Raw genomic sequence first — 19,761 nt, 5'->3', positions numbered from 1 at the left:
TGTATTTCAAAAGTTTTTGAAAAAATCATTTTCTCACATATATACCAACATATCACTGACTTTTCACTTCTTTCGGACAGACAAAGCGGATACCGACCGGGACACAATACACAACTGCAACTTACTTACATAACTGACTCACTGTACGGCTCTCTCGACAAAGGACAGGACTTCACCACAGTTTATTTAGACATTTCCCGTTACTTCGAAAAAATATGGCACAAGGGACTACTAGCAAAGTGTGAAAAAGAATTTGGAATCACAGATAACTTACTAAAGTGGCTTGGATCTTACCTAACTGACCGGCGACAAACTGTTGACATTAATAACACGACTTCAGAAACACTCACGCTCGACGCTGGGGTTCCGCAAGGATCAGTTTTGGGCCCACTCCTGGCAATTTTATATCTTAATGGACTCTGTGACATAACACAAAACAAAATGCTTTATTATGCCGATGACTGTTCTTTATACTCTTCTTACTCTCCAACTGACAACTTCCATGACATCCAGACGACGCTGCAAGAAGACTTAGACAAAATATACAACTACGGACAAACATGGGCTATAACATTTAACGCAACCAAAACCACACAACAAACATTTTCACACCGACAACAGACAAACATAGCAACCCTGACTTTCGGTGGTAGCCCCATTCCAATAGTAAACGACCACAAACACCTCGGCCTCACACTGTCCACTGATCTACGTTTTCACACACACATTAATGACGTCCTTCTAAAATTCAACCGATCCATGGGACCATTATATCCAATAGCGAAACACATACCCAAAAACATGCTTCTTTCACTCTATTCTACTTACGTTCAACCTTTCCTCGACTACTGTGACACCATTTATGACGGACACATCACAATGACAGACTGCATGAGACTAGAAAAGGCACAGAACAGAGCAGCACGACTGATTACAGGAACAGGACTTAGGACATCAACTGAAGGACTTCGACGCGAATTAGGATGGACTTCACTGACTGACCGACGGAAAATGCACAAAATTCAGTTCTATCACAAACTAGTGTTTAACCCTAAAGTTCCAACATTTATCAAATCTATTATTCCAAACACAAGACAGCAAAATACCACAAGAACACTACGCAACACTTTAACACAAACTATACCGATGGCCAGAACAACCTCCTACTACAAATCTTTTATTCCCTGCTCTACACGTATTTGGAACAACATACCGGAACATCTACGCCTAAATGCTAACCAAAAAACCTTCAAAAAACATTTATCAGAACTTATTTTACCACCTCGGCCACCCTTTTTCTTCTTTCAAGGTACAAGGATTGGTAATTTACTTCATACTAAACTACGACTTAACACTTCAAAACTCAACGCTCATCTTTTTTCCATACAACAAACTGATTCACCTTCCTGTTCTTGCGGTTATCATTTAGAAAACACAAAACATTTTTTGCTTTTTTGTCCGTCCTATCTTCATCAACGAGACATCCTTTACAATTCCTTATCTAATATCCTCAACTTTGATTTCTGCACGATCCCCTCCTCTGAGCAACTTGACATACTAATCCATGGCAAGGATCTGAGCCGTGCAGTGGGCGGTGCGGTCGCCGCCGCAGTCCAATCCTTTATTATCCATACCCATCGGTTATAACCGAACATACCTACGGCTACATCCTAGTCCCATCCCGGTCCCACTGATTGCAGCAGTCGGTCTGGCAAGTGCGGTCCGGAACACCTTTCCTACAGCGCATCGCCGGGGTCGCGGAGCGGTAACCGAGCTCGGGCGGTCGTCAACAATTATTTTGTGATGATTATTTGTGTCATTTTTGTGTTATTCATTTTATTATGTTTGTGCAAGCGGCGCCATTGATTCAAGTGCATCTGCACTTTTGCGCCAATTGTTCGAATCATTTGTAAAATTACAATGTCTTTCAGTGAATAAATGTACTCTCTCTCTCTCTCTCTCTCTCTCTGTCAAATTCGTTATTCCATTTTAATTCCGATTTCAAATTAGATCTAGTATATCCGTACTTACTCAAAATCAAAGCACTGTAATAGTGCCCACACCCTGCCTTTGAACTCATCACACATTCTAAAGCTGGTTGCATTGTGGGACCAGTTTCCCGGTGAGGTATCATTCCTCCATATGCCTTTTTAATGGCTTTTACAATACCCATATATTCTAATCGCGAAATGACTGTCCCGAATGCTGAAATAAAATTATCATACGTCATCGTTTGCCCATCTGATGACATAAAGTCTCCTACATTCATGCACCCGGAGTCTAATAGTCTTTTATTCCATATCGACTTATGATCCCTCTTAAAGAAGGATGAAAGAAAAATCGGCTGCACATTAATATTCACAGGCGAAATATCAAAACAATGTTTAAATTGGTCCCATAATTCGACAACTTCATTCCAGAAAGGATTCATGCCTGTATAACAGATTTTTTGGGCACTCGTATCTCCACAGGTCAACAACAGATCAGCATTTGTAAAAATACTCATGGCAGCCCTTTTCCATGAACTATCTGAGGAAACAAACCTTCTCATCCATTATGTCTGAACTAATAGATAAATTGCACGGCGCTTAACATAACCTTAAATCGCCGGTGTTCAAAATTTATTTTTGAAAATATCATTCATATCTACAATACAATGTGTGGCGTGCTAACCAGTTTTCTCAGTAATTCAGCTAGCAATTCTCGAGCTGTAATCAAAGAGACGTTTACAGTGAGGGGCAAACTTAAGAAAAACGAACTATAAAAACTAACGTTTTACCGGCACATGATGGTGCCTGAAAGTACAGCCCACCGCTAAAGTAATGTGTGGTTTTACCAATCTCAACGGATGGCTTTGACCGACGATTTTTAAATGCGGACTGATTGAAAAGAAGACGTCAATAGATAAAGTTGTAGCTGCAAGGGTGAAGATACATGTAAGCTACATTTAAAGTCTCGTTGCAGTCTGGCTAATCGTTCCTAGGCTTCAGAAGCAGAACATACCCATGACTGAAACCACACATTACTTCTGCTGTGGACTGTACCTCAAGCTCTTGTTCTGCTCTTTTCGGTTGGCAACCAAATGTGGCAAACGCCTACACATGTTTTCAAACAGGAAAGAAAATAATATTCAGTTCTGAAATCTGACCACATCATTCTTAATAAGCAGTCCCCTCCCTCAGGAGCAGTCTAGCGGTCGACCAAAGCCGCCTCAGCCCATCCCCAAAACAGCACATTCTATCGACCAAAGCATCCTCACCACAACATGGTCCCGACTGCCATGTATGTTAGAATCCAGCCTATCAGCTCATCTTTAACACCCCTCCCTACCGTAGCAGAGTCCGGCGGGCAGTCCGAGCGCCAGTAGGTACTGTAGCGGGGTCAGCACTGCAGCGAACACCACAAACACTGGCCAGACGCGGGCCAGCGCCGGCCGCCGGAGGCTGAACAGGCCGCACAGCCAGAGGGCGTACAGCACCGAGACCACGTCCAGCCGCACGCCGACCAGGATCACCAGAGCGATCAGAGTGATCTGCGGGGGAGAGCAGCGCAGAGGAGACGGGTAAGCGAGGCGAGATGAACAGGTGGCGAGAGAATATTGCAAGTGGAATTAAAATATTCCTAAAATATATTCAGAGGAGCCAGCAAAATTACATTCAAAGATAGCACCACAATGCTCCTTATCGTGGCAGACAGCAAGGACAGCCCAACAGTCGGTACGCCAGGCACGTTCAGTCACTACACTGGAAGAAAATATGTTAACAGTTTGTTCACGCACTTGGCTGAACACCTAACACCCTGAAGTTGATAGCTTACCTCGACGCCGAACTTGTAGAAGCAGTAGTTGACGAGGTACTTGGTCATCTCGAAGAGGCCCCGGTCCGAGTGGGCGCGGCCCACACCGGCAAAGAACACTCCCTCGGTGGGGGCGTGTCCGTCCCGCAGACAGCGGTACAGGGCGCGCACCGACACCGACTTGTGCAGAGTCAGCACCAGGATGACGCCTGGACGGGGGGGGGGGGGTGAAGATGTAGTCAGATTGTAAGGAAAGGAGCTGCATTCACAGACTCTCCATAACTGACCAGCATCCGTTCTAATATTCGAGAAGTATTACATACCGGAGATGTTAATGCATCATAAAAAGCAGTGACCACTGTCGCAAGGCAAAATTATCAAATGAAATTAGATTAAAATTAGAATGATAATTTAACATCCACGACGTGGATGTTAAATTATCATTACCACGTAGATTAATCTTATAAGGATAATTTAAAATCCGCGTTCCCTTGCAAATTTCCCAGAAAAGTCGCTGTGTTTCGTCAGCCGTTCGGCGATATAACGTACCGATGTATCCGGTGACGTACTGCGGCAGGCTGTCCATCTTCTGCAGACCGAACCACACCAGGCCGTGAACGGTGGTGTTGTGAGTGGTGTTCAGGAGGAGAGCTGCCGCCGGGGCCGCTGCTCCCTTCGCCGGCGCCAGGTGGGGCATCGAGAACTGTAACGGACAGAAATAAAAAGGCGATCACGGACAAATGAGGCACACTTCTCCCTTGCCGATATGCAGAGAGCAAAGAAGATAAACTAGCGCCGCAACGTAGTGTGTAAATTATCACCCAGTATTTTATTCCTCGCCTCCTTTGTGAACGTTGCGAGCTCACTGACAACGACGAATAATAACTGCGTCCATGTTTAACTCGCACAAAATAGCATACAAACATGAAACTTTTTTCTGCTACGCACCGTGCAGTTGACAGTCCACAGGTCCCCTGGGATGACGTCCATCTGGTAGATCATGCGCAGCAGCAGCAGCAGACTGACCCAGCAGATGGCCAGGTCACAGCACACCTTCTGACCGCGGCTCTCCAGCAGCAGGGCCACGCACACCAGCAGCAGCAGGCAGAAGTGGACCGCGCACACCTGGCGACGGAGCACAACGTCTCAGTTTGTAACATTTCAAGTTGGAACAGCCAAATGGAAGGGCGGATTCAGAGAAAGCTGGTTTAACACCGGTTGAAAAGCCAATTGACATCGTCGTTTGCTACATCGCTCCAAGGCAGGTAGCAACATAATATTCACATATCATAATACGACATGTCCCGATCACGCTATATCAGTCCAAACAGGACCAGAAATCGTTATCATCGGTCTTACTGGCCACTTCAGTACAAAGCTAGCCACACTGCAATAACTAACCAGGCATACTGTAGCACCTACGATTGTCACCCATGGCCATCTTGGAGCAGTCACCACCCGAGTCACTTACATCAAAGACGGTGACCATGGTGATGGCGAACATGTTGACCTTCATGCCGTGGATCTCCATCAGCCGGCAGAACACCCAGAGCAGCTTGTCCAGCAGCGCCACGGCCAGGTTCCAGGCCCGGGCGCAGTAGTGGAACAACCAGCCTGATGAAAAAAAAAATGTTCAGCCTCAACCAACGGGATCGGCAGATTCAGTAGCCATAAATGCATTCCAATTTTAGAGCCACAGACCACACTGCTCGCACACTACCTAACTTTCTTCCATATGATAGGCTTTTTCTAAATATCCAGGCACCTATCTCCACCCTCCGATACCCTTATGCAATATCCATACATCTATCTCTCACCCTCCGATACCCTTGACAAAAAAACGCACCTTTAATATCCCTGAGACAGTCAAACAAAAGGGCAGCCTCGTCAATTTTCCATCTCGCTGAGGCTGCCCGACAGAAGGGCTACCTCACGCTCTCTGAGGCTGCTCCCTCAAAAGGACATCCCTACCTTTCATCACCCGGAGACAGTCCCACAGAAGGGCCACCTAACGCACCTTTCATCTCTCTGAGGCTGCTGGTCTCGTCCAGTGCCGGGCCGTGCTCGGTGGTGGGCACCTCGAGCAGTCCTCCGGGCAGCACGCCCATCTCCTCCTCCTCCGGCTCTGCCACGGGCGCCGCGCCCGCCAGCTGCACCGTGTCCGCTGTCCGGTCCGTGTCCGCGGTGTCCGCCGTGTCCACGGTGTCCACAGTGTTGTTGATGGTGTCCGCTGAGGGACTGAACACGGGCACCGGCGAGGGAGAGTCGGGCGGCTCTCCGGTCGGCGAGCCGGCGGGAGAGGCGGCGGCTGAGGCGGGCTGGGAGGCGGGCGCGCCGGCCGGCTCCGGGCGTCTGCAGGAGGGCAGACTTGGCATATAAATCTAAAGTTACAGTCATACGGAATAACACAAGCATAGGTTTCATGGTGGCGCATTAATTTCACTAGCAAGGAAAACAATTAACTTGGCTCCATAACCTAACAGGGTGTTGGTGATCAGTATGGTATCAAATCGTTAATATTAGAATAGCGTGCTAGTAACAATCACATATGAAACTGTCACCTAGAGCCAAACGAGGTTATATCAGGTCACACTAACCTGTGGTAGCGTTCCTCGTCGGTGAGAGCCATGAAGTCCTTGTGGATGTGTTGAATGTAGACCACGCACACAATCATGAACAGCGTCGGGAACAGTAGCTTGATAAACAATCTGTAAAGAAGAGTTAATCAATACGGCATATGTCAGTGAACCATGTTTCCAAGCGTTATTGCAGGACATATTTGAGCTGCTGGCGTAACAATGGTCAATAAGAGTTAAGACTAGAAAGTAGAAATGCATTTAACTAACTAGCTTGTTCCATACAGGATTCATTGTCATACAGGATGTGACGATAAATTGGGGCCTTCCCTCGGAGCCATCCATGCCGCAGCTTACCTCCCCGTCTGGTACACCTCCAGGCCCAGGTCGCGCTGCCACTGCTGCGATATGCCCAAGTCGGTGATCCACTCGTGAATGTGTTTGAACTGATAGAGGTAAATGGTGACGAGCACTAGCATCTGGTACAGGATGAGCGTCATCGTGAACCCGTACAGAAGGCGGCGCCACACCCGGAACGATATCTGGGAGAACAGAAACAAAATGTCAGCGATGATATTTGGTATTTGGGAGTTATATTTTGGGAGGGATGGTAAATTTTATTCCTAAGCGAGCTATGATCTCATAGAATCATGTCAGGTATAAGTGTGTCCGGCTTTAAGCGTCGAGGAGAATGACTCAAGTGACCACCATGTCCATTTCAAAGAATGACAACATAAAAACACAGCGACATTCAGCAAAATACGAAGCTCGGAGTATCAAGAAAGTTAAGTACCTGGAACATGGATATGAAGAAGAGGAAGAAGGCCATGTAGAAGATCTGTATGATGACGACGCGCTCCTCGCCGATGCCGTAGACAAAGAGCATGATGGCGACCACGACGATCCAGAGCCGGACGATGCCCTTGAAGAGGACGACGCCCCAGCGCTTCAGGAGGCCGTCGTCCAGCGAGAGACGACCTGGTGGCGGGAAAGACACGATGTTAGCGGAAATTAAGAAGAGACCATGGAGGTGATGTACGTTCTGAGAACTTACGATTCGATAAAAAAAATCAAGTGCAAGAATGCAGACATTTGACGCTGTCATTAGCCGACGGATATATTACCGAAGACATTCGATTGATCCATTTCACTATCGAAAAGAAATACACAGCTCAGACAAATTTGAACGAGATTTCTATGCGATAGCACATTGTGACACAGCCTCCGGAATTCGACTCTCGTTCACTCTGGACATCGTAACTCACGTCTGGGAGTCAGGTGGAGGTCGTTGTGACGCTCCCGCTCTTCCTGAAGGTACTGCCGCAGCGTGAGCCAGAAGATAGTGGTAAACACCAGCTGAGGAGTGATGAAGAGCGCGGGTCAGAGAAACAATCAAAACCACCATAATATCTATGGGCTGTGAATGGACACAAGACAAAACAGTTGGCCGTCAGCTTTGAATTATTTCGGAAGCTCGCCATTACTCGGTTTCCAATCGGCCTACCTGCAGAGACAGCGTCTCGCAGGGGAAGGATGCCGGCTTGTAGACCACGTCTCGCAGGTCGAAGTTGTTGATTTTGACGGGCAGCTCCTGGTCGGTAAGGTCGAGGCAGTAGACGAACTGCAGCAGCACCAGCAGCTGGGCGTACGTCACCAGGAACGGCGAGGAGCGGTGCATCACCTTCCGCTGGTTCTTGATCACGGCCACGACCAGCGCCCACAGCAGGAACACGAACGTCAGGTAGCTGTGGTACTTGATCGACCAGTACTGGAGCAGAGAGAAAAGGGAGCGTCAGTGGTGGGTATGTGGGGAGTGTGACTTTGGTACCTACTTGCTCGACCAGTACTTGAGAAAATAGAGAAAGAGAGTTGAATGGTGGGTCTATGAAGCGTAAAATCGTGGTGTTGATCGAGATGTGCAGCCGAAAATGATATTTCTTTTGGAAGTTCGCAAACGAGAAGTGATAGCTGTCAAAACTAATCGGACCATGCCTAGAACAGGATCATGAGCAGTGCAAGAACGATGCGAACGCACCAGACTATCGGCGGAACTGGTATTAAACCTACCATCATGACGATCACAAAGTAACGAGGAAGTGGCCCATACGTACCATCATGACCACATAGGTGGCGAGGAAGGAGGCGCGGGCCAGGCTGCGCCACACGGTGTACACGGTGGCGGAGAATTTCTGCCAGCGCTCCCGTCGGAGCCGAGTCTCAGCCGGCTCCTCAGTAGCGTCATCTGACGACGGGACGGCAGCTTGTTAGTTGTCTGTGCTAGCTTGTTGTGAAAGAAATACAGGACTTTTTCCAAAGCCAACAGTGAGCAGGCTTATAAAAGTTGAGATGAAGTAAATAATCTCGTTCAGTTCATTCACATTTGCACTCAGCACGGTTCTGACAGTGATACTAAATGCATCAAACGAAGCCAGTATTCACTGCTGGTCAGCCAAGTTGTTTTATTGAGGCCAATGTAATACAAACGTTTCAAGCCTCCTGAAGGCTCAGAAAAATAAACATGGCACCCCAAATATGGAGCTCCAGTCATACCTGGACAGGAGCCATCGCCGACGGCCTGATAGCGCGCTCCGAGACTGTCGGCCTCCACCAGCTGACGACAAACGAGACACAGCGGTCAGCGCGTCCGTGCTGACATCTAGTGACCAGCACAGCTAGTTCAGCTAGTTCAGCACAGATAGTTCATATAGCGGTAGCCTAGAATGTTTTCAATGGTTAGCAATGTTGATCGATTCGTGTACCACAATGTCAGTTACCAAACAAGGGGTAAAAATTGAAAAATGTAGATTAATACGCGGATTATTTACAATTATTAGATGCAGATAAAGATTAAAAAAGTGTTTATGTTTTGTCAATTTTTTTTTTCAGTCACAAACATGGCATGATTATTGATTGACGCTTTGGCCTTTGCGCATTAAATCAATAAAGTTTTTATTCAGTACCAAGCTATGCACAGACAGCAGTATACATATGCGTGAAAACTACTAACTGAGTACTCCCCATGTTAGTTAACCTACAAACAGTCGATGAGCTTGTAGCAAAAGCTCTGTAGCGAGTGCGAGCTTCAAAGTGTGACGTAAGCGATGCACATTGCACAGTGCACAAGAACAGAACGACTGGTTTTCGGAACAGCCAGCAGGTAATTGGATCTCGACTTGCGCCAGGAAAAGGTGGATTGGATGACTTGCAATGCAAGATCACGCGCAAAAGTGCATCGACTGCAAGACGACACAAAAAGCATGCACCGATCGCGTAAACCATGTACAAACTGATGAACAACGAGCATAACGGAAGCTAATGCAAACATACGACGCAAGCACTGTCACCACTGTCCACTACCCTCTAACCGCCACTGGAAGACCGCTGATTCGACAAGGATATTTGTGACAATACTATCAAACGCCGTTAGATTCAGTCGCCACAATACTCGATGCAAGAGAGAGGACAGCATTGAAAGAAGAAGCATTACGTCACTTACCCCGAGTTCATTTTCCATCACCGTTACAAATTACCGCATTCAAAGACCCATCCTCCACCAGTGAACAGGACAGCAAGCAGGCTTTTCGGTGGCGCGGGTACAAGCGGGGTGCGAACTTGACCGACGGACCCCGAGGCATCCCTGGCCGGCTCACAGCAGCCGATGGACACGGGGCAGACAGATCCACCCAGACAAAGTCACGATGGTACTCAGGCTAGGCTGGCCGCGGGGCGGGCAGTGTGCCACTCCACTGGGGAGAGGTGCCCTGTGTTCAGTGCGGGACTGCGTGCGAGGCGGCTGTGGCAGCGTGCGCCGTGCAGTACATACGGGCGTTCGGTCGTGGGATGACGTCACGGCTCGCGGCGCGGTGCCCTGGCCCGCGATCTAAGCACAGCACGCATGTGGTGGGAGGAGACGCCAGGTCCGGTCAGGTCAGTCGGGGCGCGGACGGGGTCTCGGGGCAAACAGTCCACGCCGCACAGTCCACGCCGCGGCATTGCGCGCCGATTAAATCATCACATTTTAGATGCATCGATGGCATCAACATGTCAGATTCATACATTTAATTTCAGTCATTCTTACAACTACTCAACTTATTTACAAAGTGATCGAGTAACCAGAAGTCTGTTCACTTGTCAATCACTTCACCATTGCGTGCACCGTCAAAAGCTACACCTCTACACTCACATACCATGCAGAGGCCATCGATATCAACGACAGAGGCGGCCCGTACCAACAGCGACAGGTGTACCGCCTCCCAGGTCGCCCCAAGACAGACACTACGCTCCTGGATGCATCCATTGCAGCGCGGCCTCCCCGCTACTCGGCCATAAAGCTCCAGTGGAGCTGTGCGACTAACTCACTTGGAACGTCTCTTTTGTGTCTGAATACGCTACTTGTCGATCAAACGCGCGAATAGAGTGGACAGTCGTCCCGGCTCGAGTGCCGCACTGTCGGCGCAGGTCAAATGAGGTCAGGTCAGGTCAGATAAGGTCAGGTCGGGTCACGTCAGAGCATGGCAGACCAGGATATCAGATCAATTAGGGTGGTCGTGATGGAAGTGCGAGTTAGAACCATAACCAGTATTCTAAAAGAGTAGAGAAGATTACACCGAAACCACAAGTGTGTGAGAACAAGGAACACTGGTGAAAGGCCAACCCATGTAAGTTTGCCATTCTAATCTAAAGGGTTAAACGAACCAAGAGCTGTAACAGAGAGAGAAAGAAGAGTGAGTGATAATAAACCAGCCAGAACGTTAGAGGAAAACACTGCAGACTAACAACATGAGTTGACAAATGCAGAGGAGCGTTAGTTGTAGAAAAATTACAAAAAGAAACCACACCATCACTGAATATTTAAAGCTGTCTTTCGCAGACACGAAACAAGTTACATTATCACGGTAGCATTGCCCCATGTAAAGAATACATGCGCATTGATCAATACATCTGCAGTAACGGAAAACAAATATACCTATCCATAACCTTTAATGGACAATATTAGAAGCATAGGTAACTAAATTCTGCACCCAAAAATGACCCACCAAACATTTGAGAACTTGATTTCAGTTTAACATTACAATGGAGACAGTTTAACGGGTTTTACCAAGATGTGATGCGTTTAAGACGTATTTTCGCTACGGCACGTTGACCAGCACAGAAACAAAATAGAATAGAGCTCCACAAAACACAAATTATATCACAGAACGAGCAATGTTCGGACAGGATTACAGTGAGAATAATTGGTTTAAATGATTGTAGTTATCAGCAGGCTACAATTGGCATCTGCTTCCCAGCTTTAGTTTTAAACTAAGTTAAGTTGGTATTGTATCATTTCAATCCAATGATTTATTGCATTCTAATTATATAACGCGGCCGTGCCTGTTAGAATGAAACGGTGATTTTTTTAAGTGCAGAGATAGGCACAGTTATTATAAAATTTTCCGCTTGCTTTGCCGCACAAAGGAAAACTATTTCTTTCGGTACATTAAACCAGTAAAACGCCTTTTGGGCGAAGAACGAGCGAGCGAGATAGTGAGCCCTGCGCGTGCAGAAGGGCGAGAGGGTACCTACTTCCAACGGGCTTGTGCAAAGCACCTTTCTAACCGGTCGCTAGCGGTGTACCAAATTTGAACGCAATCGGCCCAGCCGTTCCTGAGATCTGGAAGCGGCATTCTGCACGTGCGCACGTGCAAACGGGGTCCAAACTGACTTTTGCACGGCACCCTACTAACCGGTCCCCAACCGTGTACCAAATTTGAGCGCAATCGGCCCAGCCGTTCTCGAGATCTGGAAACGCCCCCTGCACGTGCGCACGTGCAGTAGCACCCTAACCGCAACACATGGGAATGCATTGCCTGGTGGGTGCCTACCTGTGTGCCAAGTTTCAGCGAAATCGCCCCAGTAATTACCGAGTTACTGAAATGGGAACAAATTTGGCACCTCTTATTGTTGTATTTTGCACGTGCACTGGGGGTCACTCACATAGATGAAGAGTATCCGACCTTTGGTAGAAGGGATGCAGCTACCCTATAAAAATGACCGCAAGACAATCGCTCAAGCCGCTGCTGAGATATGGGCCTCTCAAAATCATTACTTTTGCAAAACTGCTTGAACACCCTTGACTTTTCACGTGGCACGTGCCACGGCGGTCACTGAGATGTATCAAAAGTAGTCAATTACGGGGTAGAAGGGATGGGGCTACCCAGCAAAAAAGACCGCAGGCCATTCGGTCCAGCGGTTGCTGAGATATAAGCCTCTCAAAAGCGTTACAGGCCGGGCCGGGCCGGGCCGGGCCGCTCATACTGAGATTTTTCCGTTATATTGAAAAGACTTCGCTTCGCTCGCTGCGCTCGCTCGCTCGTAATAATAAACCAGTAAAACGCCTTTTGGGCGAAGAACGAGCGAGCGAGATAGTGAGCCCTGCACGTGCAGAAGGGCGAGAGGGTGCTTCCAACGGGATTGTGCAAGGCACCCTTCTAACCGGTCGCTAGCGGTGTGCCAAATTTGAACGCAATCGGCCCAGCCGTTCGTGAGATCTGGAAGCAGCATTTTCCACGTGCGCACGTGCAAACGGGGTCCAAAATGACTTTTGCACGGCACCCTACTAACTGGTCCCCAACCGTGTACCAAATTTGAGCGCAATCGGCCCAGCCGTTCTCGAGATCTGGAAACGCCCCCTGCACGTGCGCACGTGCAGTAGCACCCTAACCGCAACACATGGGAATGCAATGCCTGGTGGGTGCCTACCTGTATGCCAAGTTTCAGCGAAATCGCCCCAGTAATTACCGAGTTACTGAAATGGGAACAAATTTGGCACCTCTTATTGTTGTATTTTGCACGTGCACTGGGGGTGACCCACATACATCGAGAGTATCCTATTTTGGGTAGAAGGGATGCTGCTACCCTACAAAAATTACCGCAAGTCAATCGCCCAAGCGGCTGCTGAGATATGAGCCTCTCAAAGTCACTACTTTTGCAAAACAGCTTGAACACCCCTGACTTTTCACGTGGCACGTGCCACGACGGTCACTGAGATGTATCAAAAGTAGTCAATTACGGGGTAGAAGGGATGGGGCTACCCAACAAAAAAGACCGCAGGCCAATCGGTCCAGCGGCTGCTGAGATATAAGCCTCTCAAAAGCGTTACAGGCCGGGCCGGGCCGGGCCGGGCCGCTCATACTGAGATTTTTCCGTTATATTGAAAAGACTCACTTCGCTCGCTGCGCTCGCTCGCTCGTAATTATCTATTTGTACGTGGATCTGTCTCGTCATTAGTGATTAGATTGCACCCAAATGTAACATGCCTCTGCATGTGGCGAGGTTGAGGGGGTCCAGGAGATTTACCTATTAAATTTCCAAATAGGTGTGCTGTGTCCGATGTGAATAAGTAAGGGGACGTTTCACCTACCGTTCAATTTGAAGTTTGTAGCAAGCAATAGGTATGCAATTGCTACATAATAGACAGCTTATGACAGCATAAGTCGTAAATAATTTCGCCATAGGTACCCTCTCTGTTTTCGGCTATTGGCTTGTAGGTAAAAATAAGATAAAATGTGAAATTATCTTTCTTTAATCGCTATAAACTAGTCACGGGACTTTAAAGCATGCGCAACATGCTTATTACTGGAAAAGACACAAATCAATGAGCGCATGCGAAGGCAAGAGCAAAACAGATTCTCAATTCGTCAGAAACAAAATTGGAACAAAACAAAAAAAAAAACTCAAGTTTTGGTTATTTATTTTCCAAGCTCCCAATCTATCTCAGTTTGTAGTAGGTTACTTAGTCAGCCATAAATTATTGATAACGGCAAAACAATTCCCCTAAATATCCACCATAGCTTCAAACGAAAAATGGGTAAATAAAACCAAGCAAAAGTAAAAAAGCAGCGCTTCTTTGCTACTTCTTAAGAATACACGGCAAACAAAAATACGACCAACTGAAACTGAGCCGGCCTGGCGACTATTAGTCTGCATTCTGAGCGCCACCACTAACATCCACCAGGGGTCGCGGGGTTCAACAGGGGGCTTACTGTGACCGCTTGGCGGCCCGGCTTTCGTCTGAACGTGCGGCGCAGGGAGCGGCTGACCCTCTTGAAGGGCACGTCGAGCACGGCCTCCAGGAGTCGCGGGTCCTGCCAGGGCGGCGGGTCAGCGCGGGGCCTCCCAGAGAGTGAGGGAGCGAATAGCGGCCGTGCGTGAGGGAGGGGTTGGGCGCCGGTCATCGTGTGAGGGCACTGCAGTGATGGTGTTATGGCGATAGACCTGTTCAGTTACAATAGTGTACAAGCTTACAATTAAAAGGTGTTCGCTGTTAAGTCTGTTTTTTTTTTTTAATAAAACTCAACCCTGAAAAGATACACATGAGACGAAGAGCCGGGTACAACAGCTAACCGTAGGGAATACCAACTGGGAACGTTTGAGAGCCTGCATTCGATTCATTCATCTCAAACCGCAGCTCAAGTCCATACACACCTCATAAATGTGTGAGGGCATTTGATGACTGTAACTCTACTAATGTAGCCTGTTGACGCTGAGCATCACAATTATTATTTCTCGAGCTATACCGATAAAGCTATCTCGCTTCCTCATAGGTATGAGAAAATGTCTTAATCTAGTGCAATCATGCGATCTGCCATTTTCAATCTGTTAGTGACAGAGAACGTCAAACAGTGGAAGACATCGCAGTTGCTCAGAGTAGAGTTTCAGAGTCGAGAGTTATGACAGATCAAACTCATCAGCAAACATCGGATGGCAGAAGAAAAGCATTTGTGCCCGTGTTCACGACCTAATTAAATCCTCATACAGGACTATTTGTCTGCGGGAAATCTCACAGTCTTGAGGCTGAGCAATCACTCGAGAAGATCAAGCCGTTTTTTTATAAATTCGTAGAACTAGGAAGAGGACTCGAATGTGACATGTTCTTTCAGAAGAGGTGAAGTCGTGATGTTCGCCTGATTTTGCCAAGCTGGCGATAGTGAATACGGACATACGGGGCATGCCAGGCCCGAGGTGTCAGCCAAGCGCGCGCCAGTGACCTACACCCAGGCGGCAGGTCCAGCGATCACACAGGGACGAGCGCTGGAGAGCGAGAGAGACAGAAACCGTACAGCGGCAGAGAACACGGTTTACCTCAATGAGGTCCTTGACGGTTACGGTCAGCTGCTCAACCTACGACAAATGTAGAAAACGGCCGCTTCGTCACAGGAGCCAGAGTTGGATTGCAGGAGTGGTGCAGTACAACTCATATAATGCATCAAATAAACTGCGTCATCTAAACTCGTGCTTATGGTGTAAACAAGTAGTAAACGCGTGTGCAGAGATACGACAAAAGAGTGATCAAACACAGCAAAGTTGGAGCGATAAATACGTGATATTCACACGATGTGGGCAGTGCAAATGGTCATCAAGGCATAATTAACTATTACTTGCAGGCTATGCTAAATATGTGTGTTGAATAATCACACAAATGAAACTACAAAATCTGATGTGATGGCAAGCAAACTCAAAATCCCATCAGGGAATACTGTAATAGCAAAATCTCTGTGCTCAATAAAACACGTCACCTATCGTGACCAAGTGGAAACCATGGCAGAACCGGTGCCGAGCTCGTAACTCAAATCCCTGTAACCCGTCTAAACCATCACTCACCCTTAGATTTCCCAGAATGCGCGACTCGAAGGCGAGCATGTAGTAGAGTGCGTAGATGACCAGCGGGTAGATGTAGACGTCCCACGTGGTGTCGGCGAACACAGTGTCCCGCGGATCGCCCGTGCAGTTGGCTACTTTGATCTGCACCAGACCAGCCAGTCTGTGTGTAGGACAGAATACAGCCGGTGATACAACGCTGAATACAATTTGATTTAGGCATGACACAGAAACCATACGATAAAACAGCCTTAGGAAATACAAAATAAGCAATGACTAGGAACACTACGAAGACACCAACGGTGGGAAAAGGACAAAGTCGAGCAAAGTTATGTCCATCACGACATTATTTTTCGCTTCCGTTCTCAAGGATCATCTGATCTCCTCGCTTTTTTAAAATAAATCTTACCCGAGTGTTTAAATGGGTTGTACCGCCCCGTCCCGTTCCCTCCCTCACCTGGCCGCCAGGCTGGTGTGGTCAAAGTACTGCTGCGGCCACTGGAACTGGTACACATACAGGGCCGTCACGTGCAGCGCTGTGTACGCCATCAGCAGGCGGCAGATGACGCCGAACGGCCGGCCCAGCGGCCGCAGACACGCCCACCACGTCATGGCCGCCATCAGCGTCAGCAGGTAGACGGCCGACGTCACCGAGGGACGGATAACGGCGGCGCCGGCCAGCGCCAGGAACGTCAGCGCCGTCACTGCACACAGGGGGGGGGGGGGGGTGATTAAGGCGGAGGCGGTGGTAAATTAGCGAACATCTTTTTAATTTCGAAGTCTTGGAACCATGCACTTGAAGCTGAAGAAGGCAGTTTTAATGCAAAATAGTCGAAATGTTATCCAACATCACAAGGAGAAGCCACGTAATTAGCTGTAGTCGTTCTGATGCTGATAGGCGTCCTTACAATTAAATAAACAAAGTCGGTTGGATGTCATCCGTTTCCATTCCGCTGCTTATAGGATTCATCACACTATCCTCCGCAGTTAGGTGGCCAAGCCGGACACAGCTGACGCTATCTCGGTATGAATTCATGACTGTCCTCCATCACAAGCCAAAAGCGGCACTGTAATATGGCCTCCCATAGTGTCGAGTTCGAGCACAGGCGACCGTGCTTGAGGCTGGCAGAGTCGGAGGCCTGGTATGGCGTGATATTCTGGGAGATTGCAAGGATGTTATGATGGCACTATTTCCGACTCAAGTGGCATATGATGAAAGAATGAAGCATCACATTCTTTGAAGAAGAAGAAAAAAACGGTGCGCATGCTATCACAAAAAAAATATTGGAAAGTGTGGCCTAACATTGCCTTTCTACATTGTGCAAACGTGCCTTTCTGTCCCCAATGACCTTTTATCAAATGGTTCTAGCGTCTAATTCCAACACGAGACCGCATCTTACCGAAGCAGTATTTGAGCCCGTCCTTTTGTAGCTGTTCCCGGGTGTTCTGGATAAGGGGAGAGGTGCCGCCCCCGATCGCGTTCGTCTCGGGTACACCCGCGTCACGCGACAGGTCACGACACTCCCTGGAGGGCAAAGGTCAGAGAAGGTCAGATCAGGTCAGATCAGCAGGCTACCTCCAAGGTCATGACGGGTATCCTGGCTGACGATGAGAATAAATAGCACATGGGCAAAGGTTTATCATTATCAAACTAGAGACAACATAATCACAATGCACAGGTGGGTTAAAAAATCATGGCAAATAGTATCTCAGACATTGTTACAGTAGCGAACATCTGTATGGGTCAGTCAACGCACATGGCACCAAGCAGACGCAGACTATCTCATGCCTGTCAAGTTCATTGACTTCCAACGTGTGTCACCCATCACAAAACCAGATGTTACCGGTTACTAGGCCGGTCAGTGCTGACGTTCCATTACCATCCAGGGTCAGTGTGTGACTGTACTGTTGAGGGCGGCTAACTCCCGTATAGAAGACCCTGTCCCTGTCGGGCCGTACCGCTCGGTAAAATAAACATTTCACGGGACCCGTCTGCCGTCATAAGGCCAGCCTGGGTTCATCAGGGCGACTCCATTTCGGTTGCCACTGTTCTCGTGGATTTAACGAGTAAAGAGGCTTTCGACCAAGTCATATCAATAAATCAGCTAGACGGACTCCCATGACACTTGCTCGATATTTCGAAAGCATGATGCAAAAACTTGCTGGCCACGACAAGGCATAAATATGCTGCAAAATATTTCATCATCGCCCTTTTCATAACAAATCGTCGCATCCCAACCGCATCAATTCAAAGAAGCCCTGCTACGTGCGAGAATTACCTGAAGGCGACCAGCGTAATGACGAACGGCACCAGCTTGGCGGCGAAGTAGAACACGCCGGCCAGGATGGAGACCTCGTCCAGTCGTATGAGGCCCAGCTGACGTAGCAGCGGCTCAGGGGGGTCGCCTGGGGAGCGGTGTCGGAGGGGAGATGTCAGGTCACGGGTCACAGAGTGGAGAGAAGTCACATGACTGAAACGCACGGCGGCCAATATTACAGGTTTGTGGATTGGCGATTCTTTGAATTATGAATGCTATGGAATAAAACAAGATCTACCGTCAATTAACAAAAGATTCAAAAGTTACCAGCGGTAACTAGGCAGCAAGACTAGTTAACGGCTTTTGAAAGAATAGCAAAACTGTTCAAGTTTCGTTCAGCGAAGTTTTCCTAACAGGACATAAAGAACTTTGACACATCTGACATCGCCACTTTATGGCAAACTTCAATGCCGAGCAGACCATACTCACAGAACTGTAGTATGTGTCCGTATGGTGGCATGGCGAACAGCGCTATTTGGAAGCACACCAGAGGCAGAATGGCCAACAGCGTGAGCGCCAGACATATCTTCAGGTAGATGCCTAAAGGACCTGCAACAAAATGCATCAGGAAGGGAGCAAAGATTGTCAGAACGGTCTCCCAGCAGCAGGTAAGGTCGAGTACCGGGTCATACCTAACCTGTTGACCATACCTAAACATTGTTCTTATATCTATGGGAGGTTTGGTTTCAAATTTCAGCACGTTAAAATGCTATCAACCATGTCCATCACTATCCGCCGCTTTGGTCTCAAAGTCGGCACACAGCAGCGGTGCTAAAAGCAGGACCCGGCAGCTCTAAGCATCTTGTTTACCTTTGCGACCAGGCGTGCCACTTAGGGTCTCGCAGCGATCGTAAAACAAACTCGCTAAGCCGGGCAAACAGTGAGTGGATAGCGGGAAGTTGGCGTCCGCGCCAACCGATGACGGTTGGCTGACTGACGGCCGGCGATAGGCAGCAATCGTGCCACAGGCTTCAACACAGGGCCCTGCAGGGGATTCAGACATCACCGCCTAAGCCAGCACACCACGTAGTATGTGTGGACCGTGGCGAAAGAAGACCGGGTGGTATCACTTGGTTATCACTGCATGGTATGCGACAGTGCAATGTAGGCACTGGGGATATAGGGTACTGGAAGCAGTGCATTGGGAGAACTGGGAGAGGGGGAACTGAGAGTAATACACTGGGAGCAGTGTATTGGGAGCACAGAGAGCAGTGCACAGAGCAGTAACTCACCCTGCCAGGAGCGCCGGGTCGGAGCCGGCACCACCGGACAGGCCAGCAGTAGCGCCAGATACACCAGTGAGATGACGTCAAACTGGAGACTGCAGCCTGCCGACAGGGAAACGGTGACGTCACACAATAGCCCGCAGAGAGAAAAACGGCTTATTGCAGCCTGCCGAGGGAAAAGAGTGATGTCACACTACAGCCTGCAGA

The 19,761-nt window shown here is 48.3% G+C and overlaps 1 protein-coding gene across 2 annotated transcripts in view; it reads right to left on the bottom strand.

The window, feature by feature from the left end:
• LOC122381805 (piezo-type mechanosensitive ion channel component-like) overlaps positions 1-19,761 on the bottom strand; it is a 97,504-nt gene that overhangs the window by 66,562 nt on the left and 11,181 nt on the right. The window contains exons 3-22 of one of the 2 annotated variants that reach the window (XM_043366466.1): positions 19,561-19,656; positions 18,758-18,877; positions 18,290-18,416; positions 17,411-17,535; positions 16,468-16,714; positions 16,014-16,173; positions 10,195-10,251; positions 8,922-8,982; positions 8,483-8,613; positions 7,876-8,139; positions 7,637-7,727; positions 7,165-7,349; positions 6,729-6,913; positions 6,393-6,503; positions 5,813-6,147; positions 5,267-5,409; positions 4,744-4,920; positions 4,345-4,498; positions 3,817-4,004; positions 3,331-3,532 (exon numbers count right to left, since the gene is read on the bottom strand). In XM_043366466.1, coding sequence (XP_043222401.1) covers positions 3,331-3,532; positions 3,817-4,004; positions 4,345-4,498; positions 4,744-4,920; positions 5,267-5,409; positions 5,813-6,147; positions 6,393-6,503; positions 6,729-6,913; positions 7,165-7,349; positions 7,637-7,727; positions 7,876-8,139; positions 8,483-8,613; positions 8,922-8,982; positions 10,195-10,251; positions 16,014-16,173; positions 16,468-16,714; positions 17,411-17,535; positions 18,290-18,416; positions 18,758-18,877; positions 19,561-19,656 — 3,159 coding nt within the window. The remainder of the gene's footprint in view (positions 1-3,330; positions 3,533-3,816; positions 4,005-4,344; positions 4,499-4,743; positions 4,921-5,266; positions 5,410-5,812; positions 6,148-6,392; positions 6,504-6,728; positions 6,914-7,164; positions 7,350-7,636; positions 7,728-7,875; positions 8,140-8,482; positions 8,614-8,921; positions 8,983-10,194; positions 10,252-16,013; positions 16,174-16,467; positions 16,715-17,410; positions 17,536-18,289; positions 18,417-18,757; positions 18,878-19,560; positions 19,657-19,761) is intronic. The other variant, XM_043366467.1, reaches the window with a different exon arrangement.

Source organism: Amphibalanus amphitrite, unplaced genomic scaffold, assembly GCF_019059575.1.
Source record: "Amphibalanus amphitrite isolate SeventyFive unplaced genomic scaffold, NRLGWU_Aamphi_draft 000127F_arrow, whole genome shotgun sequence".
In the NCBI taxonomy this organism is placed as follows: Eukaryota; Metazoa; Arthropoda; class Thecostraca; order Balanomorpha; family Balanidae; genus Amphibalanus; species Amphibalanus amphitrite.
Note: the sequence above shows the minus strand (reverse complement) of the source record. Positions and strands in the feature narration are given on the sequence as shown.